Raw genomic sequence first — 18,409 nt, forward strand, 5'->3', positions numbered from 1 at the left:
CTGTTTGTGACTCACTCGTTCTTTAGCTGACTCTATTTCTGTGCTGGTTTCCTCTGTTCCACCTCTCCACCTCACTCTGGTTTTGTTTCTTCACGTCTTTCCTCCACCTGCCATGTCAGCTCATGAGCACCAGTCTGTCTATCACTCCATCCCTCTTTCATCCTCACCTCCTGCATGATTTATTATCTGCTCTCCGCTTCCTGTTGCTTTTCCGTCTAATGAAACCTTGTTAACATTTATAAGGTCACCGAAGTGTTTCAGCTGAGTTTCCATCAGCTTGGCGCTTCCTAAATGTCAGAAATGAACACATCAGCTAGACGAAATGGAGAGTATTTATGGTATGGATCAGTGTTTGTTTTTGTATTTCACTTCAGTGTAATATTCATGCCTTTCTTCGTAGATAAGAACAAATAAGATAAATGTACTGAACACCTTACCTTAAAAACATTGTGGAGACTTTAGTTCAAAAAGTAAATAGTACATATGAGTTTTAAAGTGCTCATATTAGGCTTTTTGGCTTTTCCCCTTTCCTTTATTGTGTTATATATCTTTTTGTGCACGTTATAGGTTTAGTGAAAAAGCCCAAAGTCCACCCCAAAGGGACTTACCATCTCCAACAGAAAACACTGTTCACAAACTGCTCCAAACAGCTCTATTGTAGTCCAGCCTTTACTTCCGTGACGAACGTGCGTCACTTTGTAACACACGTTATAATGCTCGCCTAGCTGCTAGCGTGGCACGCCCTCATACTCTGCTTCTGACTGGCTAGTAGACCTAACCTAGCTACTGCGCATGTGCGACTCCCAACAAAGATGGAACAGAAGTGAGTTGCCTCACTCTGTAGCTAAAACAGAGAGCTCAACACACAGGGGGAAAAGAGGAGCTGCAGCAATCTGCAGTAGAACATAAATATGGTGTTTTTTGAAAATTAAACCACATAAACATATTCTGGTACAACCTCTAAATACAGTTATGAACCTGAAAATGAGCATAATATGAGCACTTTAAAAAGGACCATAAAATCATTGCTTTATGTCTGGTTATATCTTTTCTATTATGCGCAAATACGGCCTAATATTTCTGAATGCATGCTGCAGATTTTCAGTTTCTTTATGTAATTTCCTGGAAGATTGTCAGTAGCAGTGTGAAACATATGTCATGGGCAAAAATATGCAAAATCGCTGACATAAATGTGTGTGTGCAATCAAACTAAATCATTTAGTAACAGTAAAATCTGATTGCATCTCTTGATAACTGCATGATTTCTTTATTGAAAAATAACTTTAAGACTCTTAACGCGGTATTGGGAAAGTTTTGTTATGAATGAAAACTCAGCATCTCCATCCCTTTTCTTTCTCTCCCCTATTCTCTTGCTCTCTGCTGCAGGAACAGAGGAAAATGAATTATTTGGGTTGCTTTGGAGAGTCTCCGAGCTCTCCCTCTCTGTCAGCAGTGTTGGACGGATTATCACACACACACACACACACACACACACACACACACACACACACACACACACACACACACACACACACACACACACACACACACAAGCAGTACTTAACAGTGCCAAGCAACACGGTGAGGAAAAAATCTCTCTATCCATCTTTTTCTCTCTAGATGTCTTGCTTTCATTGTTCTCCTCACAATTTGAAGTCGGGTTCGGATCAGGTTACGATCTGGCCAATATTGTGCCAACATCAGGTCAGGATCGGGCCAGAATAACATTAGGGTCAGGCTAGTATTGGCCGGGATCGGGCTAAAATCAGGTTAAAATCTGGCCAAAATCGGGCAAGGATTGGATCAGGGTCAAGATACTTTATTTCAAACTCTTCAAATCGACATTGAGTTTCTAACCTTGTGATGACGCATCAGACTATCAAAAATTAATTTTTTCTTCCTCTTCACTTCTTCATTACTCCTGTCTTTTTCTTCGCTTGCATGTCTGTTCTCATCTCTCCATCTCCTTCATCCCTCACATACTGCTGCTGTCATCACTTCTTTATCACCTCTGCCCTTCGCTGCTCCTTCCTCTCCATCTATCCTCTCCTTCACTTCTCTCTCTCTATCTCCCCTCTCCTTCCCTTCTCTCTCTCTCTCACTCTCTCTCTCTCAAGGGATTGGTCACAGGTTCCGATTCATCTGATCGTTACGCCATCAGGCCCTGGGGCAATCTTACTGCAGCATGTATGCGTTTGTGTGTTTCAGCTCCAATTAGTGAAACTACATTTATGTATTTATGTGTGGATTTGTGTTTAAATGTATCTGGTAGCATTTGTGTGTGCACTGGTGTGTGTAGCCATGAAGGTGTTTAACTTGTCACTGTGCTCTTGCCTCAGCGCTAATAAACACCAGTGATTCATGAAGACACAATTCCCATTTTGGCAGCCTTAATTATTAAAGGTGTTTGAAGTGAATGGCTGGGTGTTAAAGCCTCAGTACGTATATTCTCAGCATAAATAATACAGTGTAGTCTAAGTATGGGCATGACTCTTTCCTCTGTTTGATTGGGATGCATAGATCTGCACAAACATCAACCTGAGACCTGAACCCAAACCATGAGATGTGACCTGACTGAACCAAACTCGTACATCTGAGACCTGAACCTCACTCGAGAACAAAAGAAAGAAAACACAGAAAGGCTTTCACAGGAGAAGAAAAAATAACAAATGTGGAGAAGAAAAAATAACAAATGTGGAAACAATCCACTTTTATACCAGGCCTACTGTGCATAAAATAAAGCTTTTCCCAAACTCTCCACAGCAAGTGCTCCAAAATGACAAATGTTGACTTTCAAGTGCATTTAAAGGCCTCTGTGGACAAGTCTGTCACAGTTATCCTTATGTCATTAACATCTTATTGCATTGCAATTGTAACTTGGTCATTCCTCTTTAGTTACTTCTTTTTTGCTCTCCAGTCCCATCTATCTTCTCTGCTTATTTTTATAATTTAATTTCATTCAACTCTCTTCTAGTCTCTTTTTCCCCTTTTCCTCCATGCTTCCTCATCCTGCGTCTCCTTCTTTCTTTGCCTCTGCTTTTATTTCCTCTCCTCACTCCCTCTTTATTCAATCCCCGTCTCTTCTGTGTCTCCTCTTGACACTTTTTTTTTCTGTTACACTTATTTATCAGAACACCCAGAATGCACTGCAGAGGTGTTAGGAAGGGTATACGCCACTTTCCTACACCTCGCTGTCAGCCAGCTGGACATAGCTCGGCATGATGGGTAACCCGTGGTGTGTGTGTGTGTGTGTGTGTGTGTGTGTGTGTGTGTGTGTGTGTGCGATTTACCCATTAAGTTGAAACCACTGAGTCGATACCCAAAGTTACTTTGGCGTTACGTAACTGCTTACACTTAAAACCCCAACTCACTGTTCACCCCCCCCCTCCGCCTCTCTCTCTCTCTCTCTCTCTCTCTCTCTCTCTCTCTCTCTCTTGAAAGGTTGAAAGCTGGATCAATAACCATGACCTCATCTACAGGTAGCGGAGAGCAGAAGACACAAGAAAAAAGGAGAGGAGAGAGAAGAAGAGAGGAGAGGAGACAATAAAAACTGAGGGGACTTAAAAGAGAGGAGAAGAGGAGAGGAAACACGGAGAGAAAAAAAAAGAGAGTAGAGGAAATAAGAGAAACGAGGAGGAAAGGAAACAAGAGAAGAAGAGAAGAGAGAAAATAAGAAGAAATAAAGGGAAAAAAATAGAGGAGAGGAAATAAGAGGAGATCAGAAGGGAGGAGAAGAAGAGAGGAAGCAAGGAGAGGACCAACAAAATGAGAACAGTAAACAAGAAAGGAGAGGGAACAAGATGAAAAGAGGGGGGGGAATTAAGAAGAGAAGGTGAAATGAAAAAGGGGAAGAGAAGAAAAAAGAAGAGAGGAAGTGGGTAGGTGAGGAGGACACAAGAGGAGGAAGAAAGAGAAGAAGAAGGAGAAATACTAAGGGGATGGAGGAATTTTATGAATGGAGGGGAAGTGGAATGGATGACCAGGTCTCCCAGGAGACAGAGACACAAGGTTAAAAAGGCACAACGGAGAGAGGGAGGAAAAGAATGAGTGGAGGATGAAGGGGAAGACGGAGCCAAAGAGGAGTGTGTGGAATGCTGAGCTGGTACTGTGTGTGTGTGTCCGTGTGTGAGTGTCCGTGTGTGTCCGGCAGCATGAATTGATCCCAGAGAGCCATGGAGAGTATATTGGAGATGCCATTTGCATTGATCACATTGGAGAATGCTGACGAGGATGTACTTGCACGCACACACACACACACACACACACACACACACACACACACACACACACACACGCAGAAATATACACATGCATGCAGTCATATGTAAACCACTGTGTGCACACATAGTTTGTCATATTCAATAGAAGGTTGTCATGTAATATGTATTAGACCCCTCTGGCGGCCATGCTGGAGTTGTGTCTGTCTGGTTTGGTATTTTGCCTTCATTAGCAAAAAGCTCAAAGTATGTGCTACTGCTCAGGCACACGTATTTAAAAAAATGGGCGGTTTTGTTCGAAAGGTCAAACTGTATGGACCGACATAACACTAGAACACAAAGAGGAAGAGCTCATTCTTTAACTATCTAACATACAACATAGCTACATAGCTACTACATAGCTAGTGGGTTTAAGTCTGTAGTATGTTTAAAGTGGACATCAAGCATACTAAAAATGCAGTGCTGTTGATGCACTCTATTTTCCCGCAATGCACAGAGGAAATGGAGGAGCTGTTCTCAGGTGGACAAAAAGAAAATAAATTGAGGTACAACTGCAGGATTATCAAACCAACCTAGAAAATCAGCATTATCAAAACACAAATTACAACACGCAACAATTGACTGCACAATTGCTTAATAATGTATAAATGTGTGCATGTGTGGACACGTGCATGAGCATGCATATGTATGCATACAGCTATGAGTGTGTGTGTGTGTGTGTGTGTGTGTGTGTGTGTGTGTGTATGTGATGTCCTAGAGAGACAATGCAGTTTCCCATAAAACACACACACACACACACACACACACACACACACACACACACACACACACACACACACACACACACAGCATTATATAATTTGCTCTAAAAGCCTGGTGTTGGTGATAACACTTAGTGTATGTCACTTTGACCTCCGTCATACAAAACACACACAACACAACTGATATGCAGGTCTCGGTTTCCCATAAAACACACACACACACACACACGCACACATTTTGTCTATCTGTGTTTGTGTGTCCTCCTCCGTTCTCTGTTCAGCTTTCAGTTTCATCTTTGCGTCTAAGAATCTGTGGCAGTTTGTAATGCAACCAAGATTTGGATAAGTGTATGTACAAAAAGGCCAAACAGACAGTATGATTTGCACAGTTACTGTAATGAAAGAGAAATTAAATGGAAGTTGCTTATTTTGGTTCTGAATATTCTAAGATTTCATTTTAGAGTTGTATCAAAGGACAAATGACTGTATTTAAAAAAATCAAAAACCTGCATAACATGACCAGATACTTGGTGTATTTCAGAATAATACTACAAGGACTACAGGGCTTTACAAAATTAACGTAGTATGAAAGTAATGCGGTACCATTTTTACACTATATTACATTTAGGCAATGTTTGTCAAGGCTTGGTATAGTTCAACCAATTTTGATACCAATACTATGAATTTTATACCGATTCCTGAACGAAACTTTTTGTGTTAGCAATTTTATGAAATCCATTTTAACAAACATAAATTACATCATTTTATATTACCGTAGCTCCTTTTACATATGTGATGCACACTGTAGTCAAGCCTCTCAAAATACAACAGCACACACACACACACACACACACACACACACACACACACACACACACACACACACACACGTGAGCCCGTCTCTATGTGTGTAACATAAGAGTTTTTCCTGCATGCGACGTGTAACGTTAGACAGCCAATCACCAGTGTTATTAGTTCTTGGTAGCAGCATGCTGCGTTCTAATTGGCTCACTGACGCTAATAAGATTTTCTCTTTAGGTATTAAAATCATGTATTGAATGGCGAGGCATTTTTCGATACTTAATACTATGGAGGCAATTGGGTCAGTGCTTAAGAAGTATTTGTGTGGTTATAAGAGCTGTAACAATTCCAAATTCAGCTGTACAATACATTTTCTCATAAATTGTTGCGAATAAGAATCTAATCTAATCATATTTTAAAATATTTATTTATCACTTTTTTTAATAAGTTAAAGTTTTAAATGAATCCTGGGATATGTCTTTTGGTTATATCCCTGTTATGTGACAATGTCACATAATGTAACACAGGTGCACAGGCTATGAAGTAAATCACGCGTCTTTATTATCATAAAATATTTTTTTCTAACTGTATTCCCTCTTGTCATTTTTGTTGCTAGGAACGTGTATGGGGTCAAGTGCCAACAACTAACAATTTAAATAATAATACTAATATTTAGTCTGACAAATAATCATATAATTACAATTTGGCATATCTAAACAAAATCAACAATTACCAGACCTTAGCTTATGTTAGCAATGAATTGCAGCTAAACAAAAGAACGCAGATTATGTAAAAAAAAAAGAAGTCAATTTGAAAATTATGTAATAACTGTTACAGGCCTAGCAGCTATTTCAGTGAAGACATACATAGCTGCTCTAACAGTCCTCTTCCTCTTCATCACTTCATCTTTCTCTCTCCAGCTTACCCTCCATCTCTCGTCCTATTAACCACTGACAGCTCTCTCTCTCTCTCTCTCTCTCTCTCTCTCTCTCTCTCTCTCTCTTTCTCTCTCCCTCCCTGCTTTCAATCTCCTTACATCTTCTCATTGCACTCCTTATTTCCTCTTTCTCTCTCCTTACTAAATTTGAGAATATGTCTTTTTTTTAGGGGCTGAGAGTCGCTCCTGGAGTCTCCAGAACGCCGCGCGATGTTTTGAAAATAATAAGACTTTTCTATTTTCTGTCTGAGTCGTACTCAAATACTCTGCTAGAGCTGCAGCCGACTATACCTCCCAGCAAGGTGTAGTCGATGACAGTGCAGGTAGGCAGGCTGCAGTCGAGTTTCTCTGAGTCACATCGCAAGAAAACATGACGGATATTGAATTAGTGTATCTTAAAGTGCAAATTAGTGAAGAAAATATGAAGAGAATTATTTGGATCAAAGACTTTTTCAAGCAATTTACAAAGGATTTGATTGTTTGATTTGTAAAAAAAATAAATAAATAATAATAATAGTGAGAAAAAGCATCAAAATTACCCAGAACCCAAAGTGACACCTTCCCAATGTTTGTTTTGTCCGACCAACAGTCAAAATCTCAACATTATTACTAATGCACGACAATTATAAACATTAAAAGGAAAAGCAGCAAACCTTCACATTTGAGAAGCTGGAATCATGAAATGTTTTTACACGATAAAAGATTTTTTTTAAATAGCTGCCAAATAAATGTCTGTCAATTGATTTATCGACTAGCTGTCAAATAAATGTAGTGGAGTACAAAGTACAATATTTCCCTCTGAGATTTAGTGGAGTAGAAGCAGAAAGTGGCATGAGATTAAAATACTTAAGTAAAGTACCTCAAAAAAGCTAAATTATTTTAGACGCCTCAAAAAGTTTAAGTGTACGCTTACAATATGTTCACAGCTTCACCTTACTGTCAGACGGCCCTTTACGACGGGGAACTGAAGCTGTTATCTCTGCTCTCTTCAAAGCCACCAGACACGGGTATTGTTGGTCTACAGCTGCCTCCATTGGTTACTTAGTTTGTGGAATTGTGTGACTTTGGTGTTTAGAAGGGTTAGTTAGGATTCAGCAAAGTCACACAATATTCTAAATAAAGCCTACACATGGAGAAGTAGCTCATAAAATCCAACTTCAAAAGATCCAAGCCATCCTTTTGAATACAGCATTTAAGTAAATGTAGAGCTCGCGGACCGTGAGATGTAATACGCAATGTTTTAAGTCATCACCTCTGTCACTACTACGCAAGGGCAAGAAAGCATCTCTTCATCTCTAACACACACGATGTTCTTCCCCATAACTACTCAGGACAGAGACGCCTTTCATTTTTTCATCCATCCTTTACTTTCACCCGCTTCTTTAGCCTCTGTCCACCATACCAGGGACATAAACTTCATCCTAAATCTTCACCTGCGTCACCACTCCTGCCTGGGCAAACAGCTACGTCACTGTTCTGTCTTCCCACCATCCTCCTAAATCCTTCAAGCTGGAAAAGCACTTCACTTCACGGCATCGTCCCCCTTAATCCCTCCCTCCATCATGCCGAATGTTTGGCCCCATCAACATGCCTTCAAGGGTGAAAGAGTCGTTCACTCATCCTGTTCTCTTTGTTTATCACTACCATCTTCCAAAAAGCACTTGTGCACTTATAGAAGAAGCCAAGTGTAGCCCTGTGTGTGCATCTATTTTATTTTGTCATTTCTGCTTTTACTTAAGAACCACAAAGTTTCTGTGGAAGAAAAAGAACCCTCTCACTAAAATTTTTACCCGTGATCTTCACTTCCTGAGAACAAAACATGTCACCACTGTGTCTAGCACTCTGTCTTTCACATTCAGACCTTCACCTCTGTCACTTCTCCTACTCCAGAGACAGAAATCACTTCACTTCCTGCTGTTATGTCTCCTTCAATCCATCTACGTATCATCCCGTGGCTGCTGTCATCCCTCCTCTCCTCCGCTCGCTCTGTCCTTTCACTCCAGCTTTCATCTGTCTGGCAGTATCCCCTTTATTTAGCAGAAAGCTGGAAACAGCAGGGAACAGACAGGAGGACGGACGGAGAAAGAGAGAAAGAGAGAGAGAGAGAGAGAGAGAGAGAGAGAGAGACAGAGATCGCCTTGGGGTTTTCTAACTCTGTTTCTTTCTCTAACTCTATCTCATCAAATCTCAATCTCTTTATTGCTCATGCGCTTGCTTGATCCCTCCAGCTCTTTATTCCTCTCTCTTTCTGTCCCATTAAATCTCTCCCTCTTTCTCATTGCTCGCTTTGTATCTGCTCATAGTTTTCACACAGCTCATTATCTCACTCAGCCACATCCCTCCCTTCACCATTCACCCTCCGTCTCACCGGCTCACTAGCCCTCCCTCTGCTTCCCACACTCTGTTTCTGTTGTGTACATCCTGTTGTGTTCTGACTCTCCTCTGACGAGTCCCACGATTCCGCAAAGACAAGGAAATGTTAAACTGCAGGAGTTTGTGTTTTGACAGATGTAACTAGGGAAGATGGTTCTAGTCCATTATCCTCAAATTGTCACATATGGAAAAATATTTTCCACTGTGTAGTTTTTGGTTTAGAACCCTTTATTGGCGGTTTCACGGTACAAAGTGCTGCTAAGCTACATCACAGTCAGTCTCCTGCTGCAACGGACAGTACAGAGACAGCGAGAGCGTAGCACAGAAGTAGAGGCACAGAAACGCTGGCAAATCAGAGCATACAGGGCTTTTTTAGGAGGGGGGCTTAAAGAGACAGGCGCTGCAACAGAGCGTCTCAGACAGAGGGTGAATACAGGTGAATCAGCCATGGGCAGTATGAGAATAACAATGTGTTGTTTTTTAACGCTTGTAAACATGTTCTAGTAGAAACACAAATATGAATGTGAAAATGAGCAAAATAATGTAGGTCTCCTTTAACATGCAAAGTCAGGGCATCACTAAAGTCTAAAAGAATTCTTCCTGAATAAATAAAGTAATATAAATGTTAATATTCCATCCATGGACTCTGGATTAAATGGTTTGTACTGACATGTCAACACTTCCATCCCTAGAGCCGTGCTGCAAGTGTGTTCTGCTGGTATTTGATAACCAACCTTGACACCAGGGAAGGCGCACACACATACATTAATAATAATAACTACATCCACAAGCACGCGCGCACGCATGCAAGCGCACGCGCACACACACACACACACACACACACACACACACATCTCTGTTTTCAGGTGAATATGCTTGCTCCTTCAAAATGTCAACTTTTCAGTAACCAAGGAAAGGACAGTTGTTTCAGGAGGATGACTGTGTATTTCTGGCCTCGTATAAAGAGACTTTCAAGAGCCGGAAGATAAAAAAAATCAAAAGATCTGTACCCCTCTCCAGTCACTATCCAGGAGGAGTCCCTACCTCTTTTTGGTGGTATTTGATGGCCAGTTTGAGCTTGGCCAGGTCGTGGCACTGCCTGGGGTCCAGTTCCTCGCTCTGGTCGTTGTCTCTGTGGTTCAGGATTGTTTCCAGCTCTCTAGAACTCCTGGCCTGGTCCAGAAGGTCTTTGGCGAACCGCTTGCACTGCTGCGACAGCTCCTCGTACTCCTGACGAAACTCGTTCTCCACCTGAGAGGAGGAAGGACAGTACAGGTTATGAGAGAGAGTGGTAGGAAACCCTGTTACTAAGTATGCACAATGGGTCTAAAGCTGTCCATAACTTTGACTTTAACAGGTCAACACTGTCCCCATCTCTTTGGAATTTGCACTGCTGCAACAGCATCTTGTGCTTCAAAAATAAAGGTATTGTTACCCAAGATAAAACCTACTCTTAGGCTAAAGGAATTACTAGAGAGATCCTGAATAGGTGTGAGGGAAAGCGCGCTATAAAATAGAAGTAAGCAGTATCTTTTAGTAGCATAAGTGACGGACACACACAAGTTAAATGGGTAACATAAATGATATTGGATGCTGCTGCTTCCACAGAGGATCTAACAGCCCATCGTGTTTAGGATGTGGCGCCCCTCCAGTGGAGTTCACTTGGGTCTTCTGAGAATCAATGCCAAGGAGGACTGAAGCTGAAGGCTCCTGGTGGATCAACACTTTGTTTTGACACTTTAAGTCTCATTTAATGTGATAGTAAGCTGTTTATTGCAGAAATAAAAACTGGCAGAAATGATGAGGCCTATACCGGTCCAAGCACTTAGCTGACTCTACAGCAGACTAAACCTTTTCCTCCACCAAGAAGAATTTGTGCAAACAATTTCTCCTGCAAGACCTGTAGTCTCGCATTGCCAGACCTTCCTCTACAGCGCTGCGGAAGAGGGTCTGACTAGTCCACACAGCATTCCGGGATGGGAGAAAAACGTGCTGTGGTTTATTGGCATTTATTTAAACCCATCACAATCGTCTTGGGCTGGTGCTGAGCGCTGAGACGAGCCATGGCGCCGCTGCAAAATAGTCTCGGGAAGGAGCTTGTTTAGGTGGAATGTGTACGTTCAAAAGTTGTTGTAGTCGTGCGACAGAAAACTCTGATTGGACAGATAGTCTAGCTCAGTGGTCCCCAACCCCCGGGCCGCGGACCGGTACCGGTCCGTGGGTCATTTGGTACCGGGCCGCTGAGAAAGAAGAAATAACTTACATTATTTCCGTTTTATTTATTATCTGAGTCTGAACGATGTTTTATTTTGAAAAATTACCGGATTCCCTCTGATACATCCGTCTATGTCTCACTCTTGACGCTTGTCTCGGTCACGTGATGCGTTGCCTCTAAAATTAAACCCACAAGCTAGCAAAATGAGTAAAAAACAAACGTCTTTGGAAAGTTTCTTTGCGAAGGGGAAAAGGCCCAGTGAGGAGACAGAAGAAGAACCTACGACTTCCAAGAAAAAGAAAGCTGCATTTAACAGACAATACCAGGAGTCCTACTTAAAATATGGATTTATCGGCACAGGTGATTCCCGCGCACCAAGCCCGCTCTGCATTATATGCGCCGACCGGCTCTCTAATGAGGCAATGAAGCCTTCAAAACTGCTTCGCCACTTGGAGACCAAGCACCCTGCATTAAAAGACAAGCCTTTGCAGTATTTTGAAAGAAAAAAGCATGAACAAGAAGGACAGAAGCAATTACTGAGGGCCACCACATCAACAAATGCGAGTGCACTGAGAGCATCATACTTGGTGGCTAATCGTATTGCTAAGGCTAAGAAGCCATTCACCATTGGTGAAGAATTGATCCTGCCCGCCACTAAAGACATTTGCCGTGAACTTCTAGGAGAGGCTGCGGTTAAAAAGATAGCACAGGTGCCTCTTTCGGCTTGCACCGTCACTCGGCGCATTGAGGAAATAGCAGAGGACATTGAAATTCAATTGTTGGAGAGGATTAATACATCACCGTGGTACGCACTCCAGGTTGACGAGTCTACAGATATTGACAACAAGTCATTACTACTTGTTTATGTGCGATATATTTATCAGGAGGATGTGCATGAGGATATGTTATGTGCACACATCATTGCCATCCAAAACAACAGCCGCAGAACTATTCAAGTCGCTGGATGATTATATATCAGGAAAACTGAAATGGGCCTTTTGTGTCGGCATATGCACAGACGGAGCTGCTGCCATGACCGGACGGCTGTCTGGTTTAACTACTCGGATTAAGGAGGTTGCACCTGAATGTGAGTCTACGCATTGTGTCATTCACAGAGAAATGCTGGCTAGCCGAAAAATACCACCGGAACTTAACAGAGTATTGAATGATGTCGTTAAAGTTATCAACCACATCAAAGCACACGCCCTTAACTCGCGCCTGTTCGAGCAGCTTTGTGAGGAGATGGACGCGGAGCACAGACACCTTCTCTTACACACAGAAATAAGATGGTTATCCCGAGGGAAATCGCTGGCCAGAGTGTTTGAGTTACGAGAGCCGCTGCAGAGATTTCTCTCAGAAAAAAAGTCACCGCTGGCAGCACATTTCAGTGACGAGGAATGGGTCGCAAAACTCGCTTACTTGTGCGACATATTCAACCTGCTTAATGAACTCAATCTGTCACTTCAGGGGAAAATGACAAGTGTCTTCAAGTTGGCAGATAAAATAGCCGCATTTAAAGCCAAACTGGATTTGTGGGGACGGCGCGTGAACAGAGGTATATTTGACATGTTTCAAACATTCACGGGGATTTTGGAAGACACTGAGCCGGAGCCTTCATTCTCCCAGCTGGTGCACGATCACCTGTCTTTGCTTGTAAAAGAGTTTGAGCGCTACTTCCCAACCACAAAAGACCCACGAACTGCCAAGGAATGGATCCGCGACCCATTTGTCAACAAACCAGGTGAATCCAGCATGTCTATGGAGGAAGAAGATCAACTGCTGGAGATCGCAAATGACGGCGGCCTTAAAAGTATGTTCGAGACAACAACACTGCCGGTGTTCTGGATTAAAGTCACGGCAGAATACCCTGAGATTGCCACAAAAGCACTGAAAACCCTGTTGCCATTTCCGACATCCTATTTGTGTGAAGCGGGATTTTCTGCAGTGACAGCAACCAAAACAAAATTACGGAGTAGACTGGACATAAGCAACACACTTCGGGTGTTATTGTCTCCCATTACACCTAGATGGGACCGTCTCGTTGCAGAGAAACAAGCTCAGGGCTCCCACTGATTTAGCGTTATGGTGAGTTGTATTTTTCATGCACTTTATATTTGTTTTTCTGTTCTATCTTATTTTGAAGGCTTGTTTAAACGTTACCATAGCGACCAGAGAGTGTTAGGGGGCAGAGGGGATGTTACTCATGTTATGTTGTTGGCGCGATGTTAACTGCTAATAAAGTTGCATACGAGTACACAGTGGATTCACGTTTATTATTATTTTTAGAAAATACCACAGTTTTTATGCCGGTCGTATCATTTTATTTTGTGTATTTATCCCCCACACCTTAAAGGCCGGTCCGTGAAAATATTGTCTGACATTAAACCGGTCCGTGGCGCAAAAAAGGTTGGGGACCGCTGGTCTAGCTAGCTGTCTGGATTTACCCTGCAGAGATCTGAGGAGCAGTTAACCATAGTCCTCAGAAATCCACCGGAGTTTAAAATTACAACACAAAGAAAGCGGAAGGTAACGGGACTTCCGGCCGAAAACAAGGACATATGGCGGAATTCAATTCAATTCAATTCCGGTAGCACGAGAGCAATCCCGGGAGGGGAACGTCGTGGATATAGACTACAAGATCTGTAAAAAGTAAAGTCCTTGGTCAGTGAACACACAAACTCAAAAGGCATCGCTATCCATACCTTGCTGAGCTCTTTGAGTTCCCAGCCCAGTCTGAAGGCAGTGAGGATGGGATCTTCACTGGAAAGTGCGATGAGGGAGGGAGAGGCCAGAGCCTTGTAGATGTTGAGTCGAGACCTGGAATGTCGAAGACTGTCGACCTACAGAAACAGGCACAGAGAGACAAACAAGGGGAAAAATACTGATTTATCTCCATATATATATATATATATATATATATATATATATATATATATATATAAATATTATCAGCTAAAGTTTTGAAAGTAAAATTATAAAATTACTTATTTTTTAAGTTTGAGACTCTGTACCCTTGGAGGCAGTAGGCTATAGGATGCCTTTGGCAACCAAAAGTCTTTTATTCCAAGTACAATATTGTCAGGCAGAAACCGTATATCTCCATATTTCGTCATCCTAATTTTTTTTTCATAAATCAATGCTGTTGGTCGACCTTAACATCTGTCTGTAAGTTTAACAAACATTTAAATAATGACGAGGCCATTTTGCCTGACTTCGTCTGAGGTACGGTAAATAGCTCAATAAAATGTTTTCAAATTAGCCTTCTTTTATTTCCCTGAAAAACCACGTTTCTGGACATACAAGGTTTTCACCCAACAGCGACGATATGCTTTTTAAATTACAAATCTGAGGCACAATTCTTTCTCCACAGTATGGTATTTCAAGTTGAAATGCTTTATGGTCAGTTTACATTGTGTATAGCTAGTTAATGTACTTGCACTTTGACACTTTTTACATAAAATAAAATAAAATGTCATGTGTCTTTGTGGTGTTGATGTTGTTAGTCAGCTCTGGATTGTCAAATGCCTTTAAAAACTGAATTTCCCCAAAAGGGATTAATAAACTATACCTCATTCTTTCTAATCTTACCCTTGTGTATTTCAGCTCTTTCTAACATTGTCATATTTATATTTCTACATCTGTTTTATGTGTGAAAATTATTTATTTTGCGTACTTGTGTTTGCAAACTGCCTGCATCAAATTGCCCCTAAAGGGACCAATCAAGTGTTTTGAATTAATTGAAATTTTGAAGTTTTCTATCCGTAATTTGTGTTTTATACTTCAATGGTGTTTAGTTACAATAATTGTTTATGTTACTGTACATGTTCTTGGGCTGCTGTTATGTTTTGGTGAGCTAAAGAAAATCTCACATTAAAGTTGTCACTTTTGTATTCATGTGCAACAGAAACATATATTATAAACATATATTTCTTTATTGATACTCAGTGTGTTGAACCCAAAAACTGTCAAGTACCAGATTTCCTTACTTAGAATACATTCAAACTGTTTGTTTTCTTTAGTATCATTACATAACATAAAAAAATGAACAAAGCATTTTACACTACAGAAGAAAGATGTATTAGGAAGATATTTATTCAATGTATTTATTCAATTTGTTTATGAGATGGAAACCCAGGAGAGAGGATGTTTATTCACAGCACAGGAAATGAAAAGTATCTAATCATTTAGGAACATAAATGTCAGTGCTGGAGGTACAAATTGGGAGTAATTATTGTATATTATTGATTTTATGTAAACCAAACCGAGCATATCCAGAGAAATAATCACTCACCTCTGAACTGGATACACACTCGACACAGTCGCATCGTATCTGGTGTGGTCTGGGAATGGTGACCTGTACAGAACAACAACAGAAAGATGAATCGTCACAGCTAACATCTAATGCAACACTTAGCTACTCGATCAAAAAGGAAATGCATATCGATTCTTATGCTATTTCTATAGGACTTCTGCAGACAGAAACTAAAAAATATCACCTTCCGCTGGACGAGGAGTTTGATGATCTCGTAGTTGTTGGTGTGAGCAGCGAGCATGATGGGAGTTATGTCCGGGGTGAACTCTGAAAACTGACTGTCCATCATCAGCGAGGGAACCTGAAGAACAAGAAAATCTCTTTTTATAAAAAATTATCATATATCACATGACAGGTGGCGGTGACAATGACTGGCTGATATCTGATAATGCATAATCCAAAGTCAGCTTGATGGTTTGGTTTTACCCTTCCTGTCAGGCTCGGAGTTAAACGGGCAGAAAAACTAAACTCTAATAAGCTTTTGCTGTGCAGATAAAAAGCCGTGATTCAGCTGTTAATTAGTTTTTTTGTTTTTTTTGAGTTTTGACATTTGGATTTCATTTCAACAAATATATTAGTTACATGCAGCAGTGGATCTCCCAAGTTTTTGACTGCATGTGTCTATGAGATTCTTTTTCTCAGTTCACTTAATTTCAATATTCTAGCGAACGTAAGAGGTAAAACTATAGCATTTCACAAAAAAATGCAGAAGAATACATATTACTGAGTGTATGATTCACACACACTAAACTCCAAGACATCAGAAGGAGTGTGAGGAACAGAGTTGAGGAAGATGGGGGGGAAGGAGAGAAGAAGAGGGAGGAGTGGAACGAGCATGCACACACACACACACACACACACACACACACACACACACACACACACACACACACACACACACACACACACACACACACACACACCTGGACTCTCTTTCATCTCTCAGAGGGAGAACCAAGCAGAGTGCTTCTCTTCACTCTCTCAATCTCTGTCTATCTTCTGCTCCTCACCTTCTCTTCTTCCTTTACACCCTCTGTTCTTCATTGTTTCCTTCCATCTTCTACTCGTCTGACCTCCTGCTGTCATTGTTTTTCTATCAGCTTCCTCTCCTCATTTTCCATCTTCTGCCTCTCTGTCTGTCTGTGTCTCTCTCTCTCTCTCTCTCTCTCTCTCTCTCTCTCTCTCTGTCTATCTCTCTCTTTCCTCATATGATCTCTCTCTCCTTGTCACTCTATTTTTTTTCTTCTTCTCCCTGGCGTGATAAGGAGTGTGAGAATAGCTGTCATCACATGCTGATTGAAGAGACAAGGAGAGAGAACACACGCACGCGCACCACACACACACACACGCACACGGACACGCACACACAAAATAAAATGTCCTACATAGTTTTGATTTTATAATTTGAAAGTAGATCTGTTTCAAATGCTTTTATCTTTTCATGCTTCAAAATATCCCTGCATGTCCTGCTGCTGCTGGTGATGAGGACCGTTCAGAATACATTCCCACTAGGACTGACCCACATAAGAAAACAAAAACCCTCCAATTTTTTTGTGTTTTACGTATTCAAAACAAAGGCGTGGGAAACCAATACTGTCTCTAAAAACAAACTCTTTAAAAAAGAAATCTTGGATCAGCTGGAAAATGCAACGTCACAAAGCTGAAAACAGGTCTGTTTTTCTGACGCCAGGAAAAGTTGACTTTTTAGAGCTACATGGTTCTCACAGGACAGCTACAAACATATGATGATCTTATAGACCATGATGCATCGCTGTAGATTAAACTAGCCAACAGTATATAAAGGAGTTCAAATGAGCATACCCTTAAACCTACATTGTGTAATTTTTTTTGTTGATTCTTAGCAAAAAAACTCTTTGTTCTTTCACAAATATGTGCTCATTCGTGTGTAATTACTTCCACCAACTAATCAAAGTATTCTCGTAAGCGTAGAATCTGCCATTCAGAATCATTCAGAATACATACGAGCCCTTTTACACTCAGTGGCACCCCACACCGTGACGAATGCCAGGGGGAGATTACTCGCAGGGGAAGCCAAAAAGAGAATTAAAACGACACTAGAACAGCTGCGTGTAAACGATAGAGATACTAAGAGCTAATTTTGGGTTCGGCCACCGTAGGAGTTAATCGATCGGAATGGGAGGGGCTAGAAAGTAATATTCAGTTGGTTTTCATATACAATTTCACTGATACACTAGATAGGAGACATTCTTACACAATGTAGCTTTAAACATCTACAGCAGTAAAATGCAAATGCAGCAGGAATATTAACCCAGAAACATCAGATAGAAGAGGAAAACACCGGGAACATTTTACTGCACATATGAGAAATTCCACTTAAGTCAGATATTGAATGCTTTTTGAACACTTTTACTTGTAGTGGAGTGTTTTCACAGTGTGGTATTAGTAATTTAACTTCAGTAAACAATCTGAACACTTTGTTCATCAGTGATATTGACTCAGCCCAAGTCAGGTCCAGGCTTCAGTCTCAGACACCAGCAGAGCTGTCCTCCATCCAATACATTCTTAAGTCGACTATCACTCATACAATTTTGTCGACTAATCAATTAGTTGATTTAATCAACAGAGCTGTAAAGCTGATTTTCTCCACAAAGAATCATGCACTTTAAATCTTGTGTTTTACCAGAGATGGGCTCAAAAGTTTCTTTAATAATTCATTAAGCAAGAAAAAAAAAAAGCATAAGAAATAATAAGACTAATCGACTAAAGAAATCTTAGTCGACTAAAACCGGAACGACAAATTAGCGGACTAAT

At 41.0% G+C, this 18,409-nt stretch overlaps 1 protein-coding gene across 1 annotated transcript in view; it reads right to left on the reverse strand.

Annotated features, from left to right (window-relative positions):
* Positions 1-18,409, reverse strand: part of trpc5a (transient receptor potential cation channel, subfamily C, member 5a) — a 138,038-nt gene that overhangs the window by 56,717 nt on the left and 62,912 nt on the right. Inside the window, exons 5-8 of the mRNA XM_028563633.1 lie at positions 15,801-15,917; positions 15,596-15,658; positions 14,007-14,144; positions 10,134-10,340 (exon numbers count right to left, since the gene is read on the reverse strand). Coding sequence (XP_028419434.1) covers positions 10,134-10,340; positions 14,007-14,144; positions 15,596-15,658; positions 15,801-15,917 — 525 coding nt within the window. The remainder of the gene's footprint in view (positions 1-10,133; positions 10,341-14,006; positions 14,145-15,595; positions 15,659-15,800; positions 15,918-18,409) is intronic.

This window comes from Perca flavescens, chromosome 19, assembly GCF_004354835.1.
Source record: "Perca flavescens isolate YP-PL-M2 chromosome 19, PFLA_1.0, whole genome shotgun sequence".
NCBI lineage: Eukaryota > Metazoa > Chordata > Actinopteri > Perciformes > Percidae > Perca > Perca flavescens.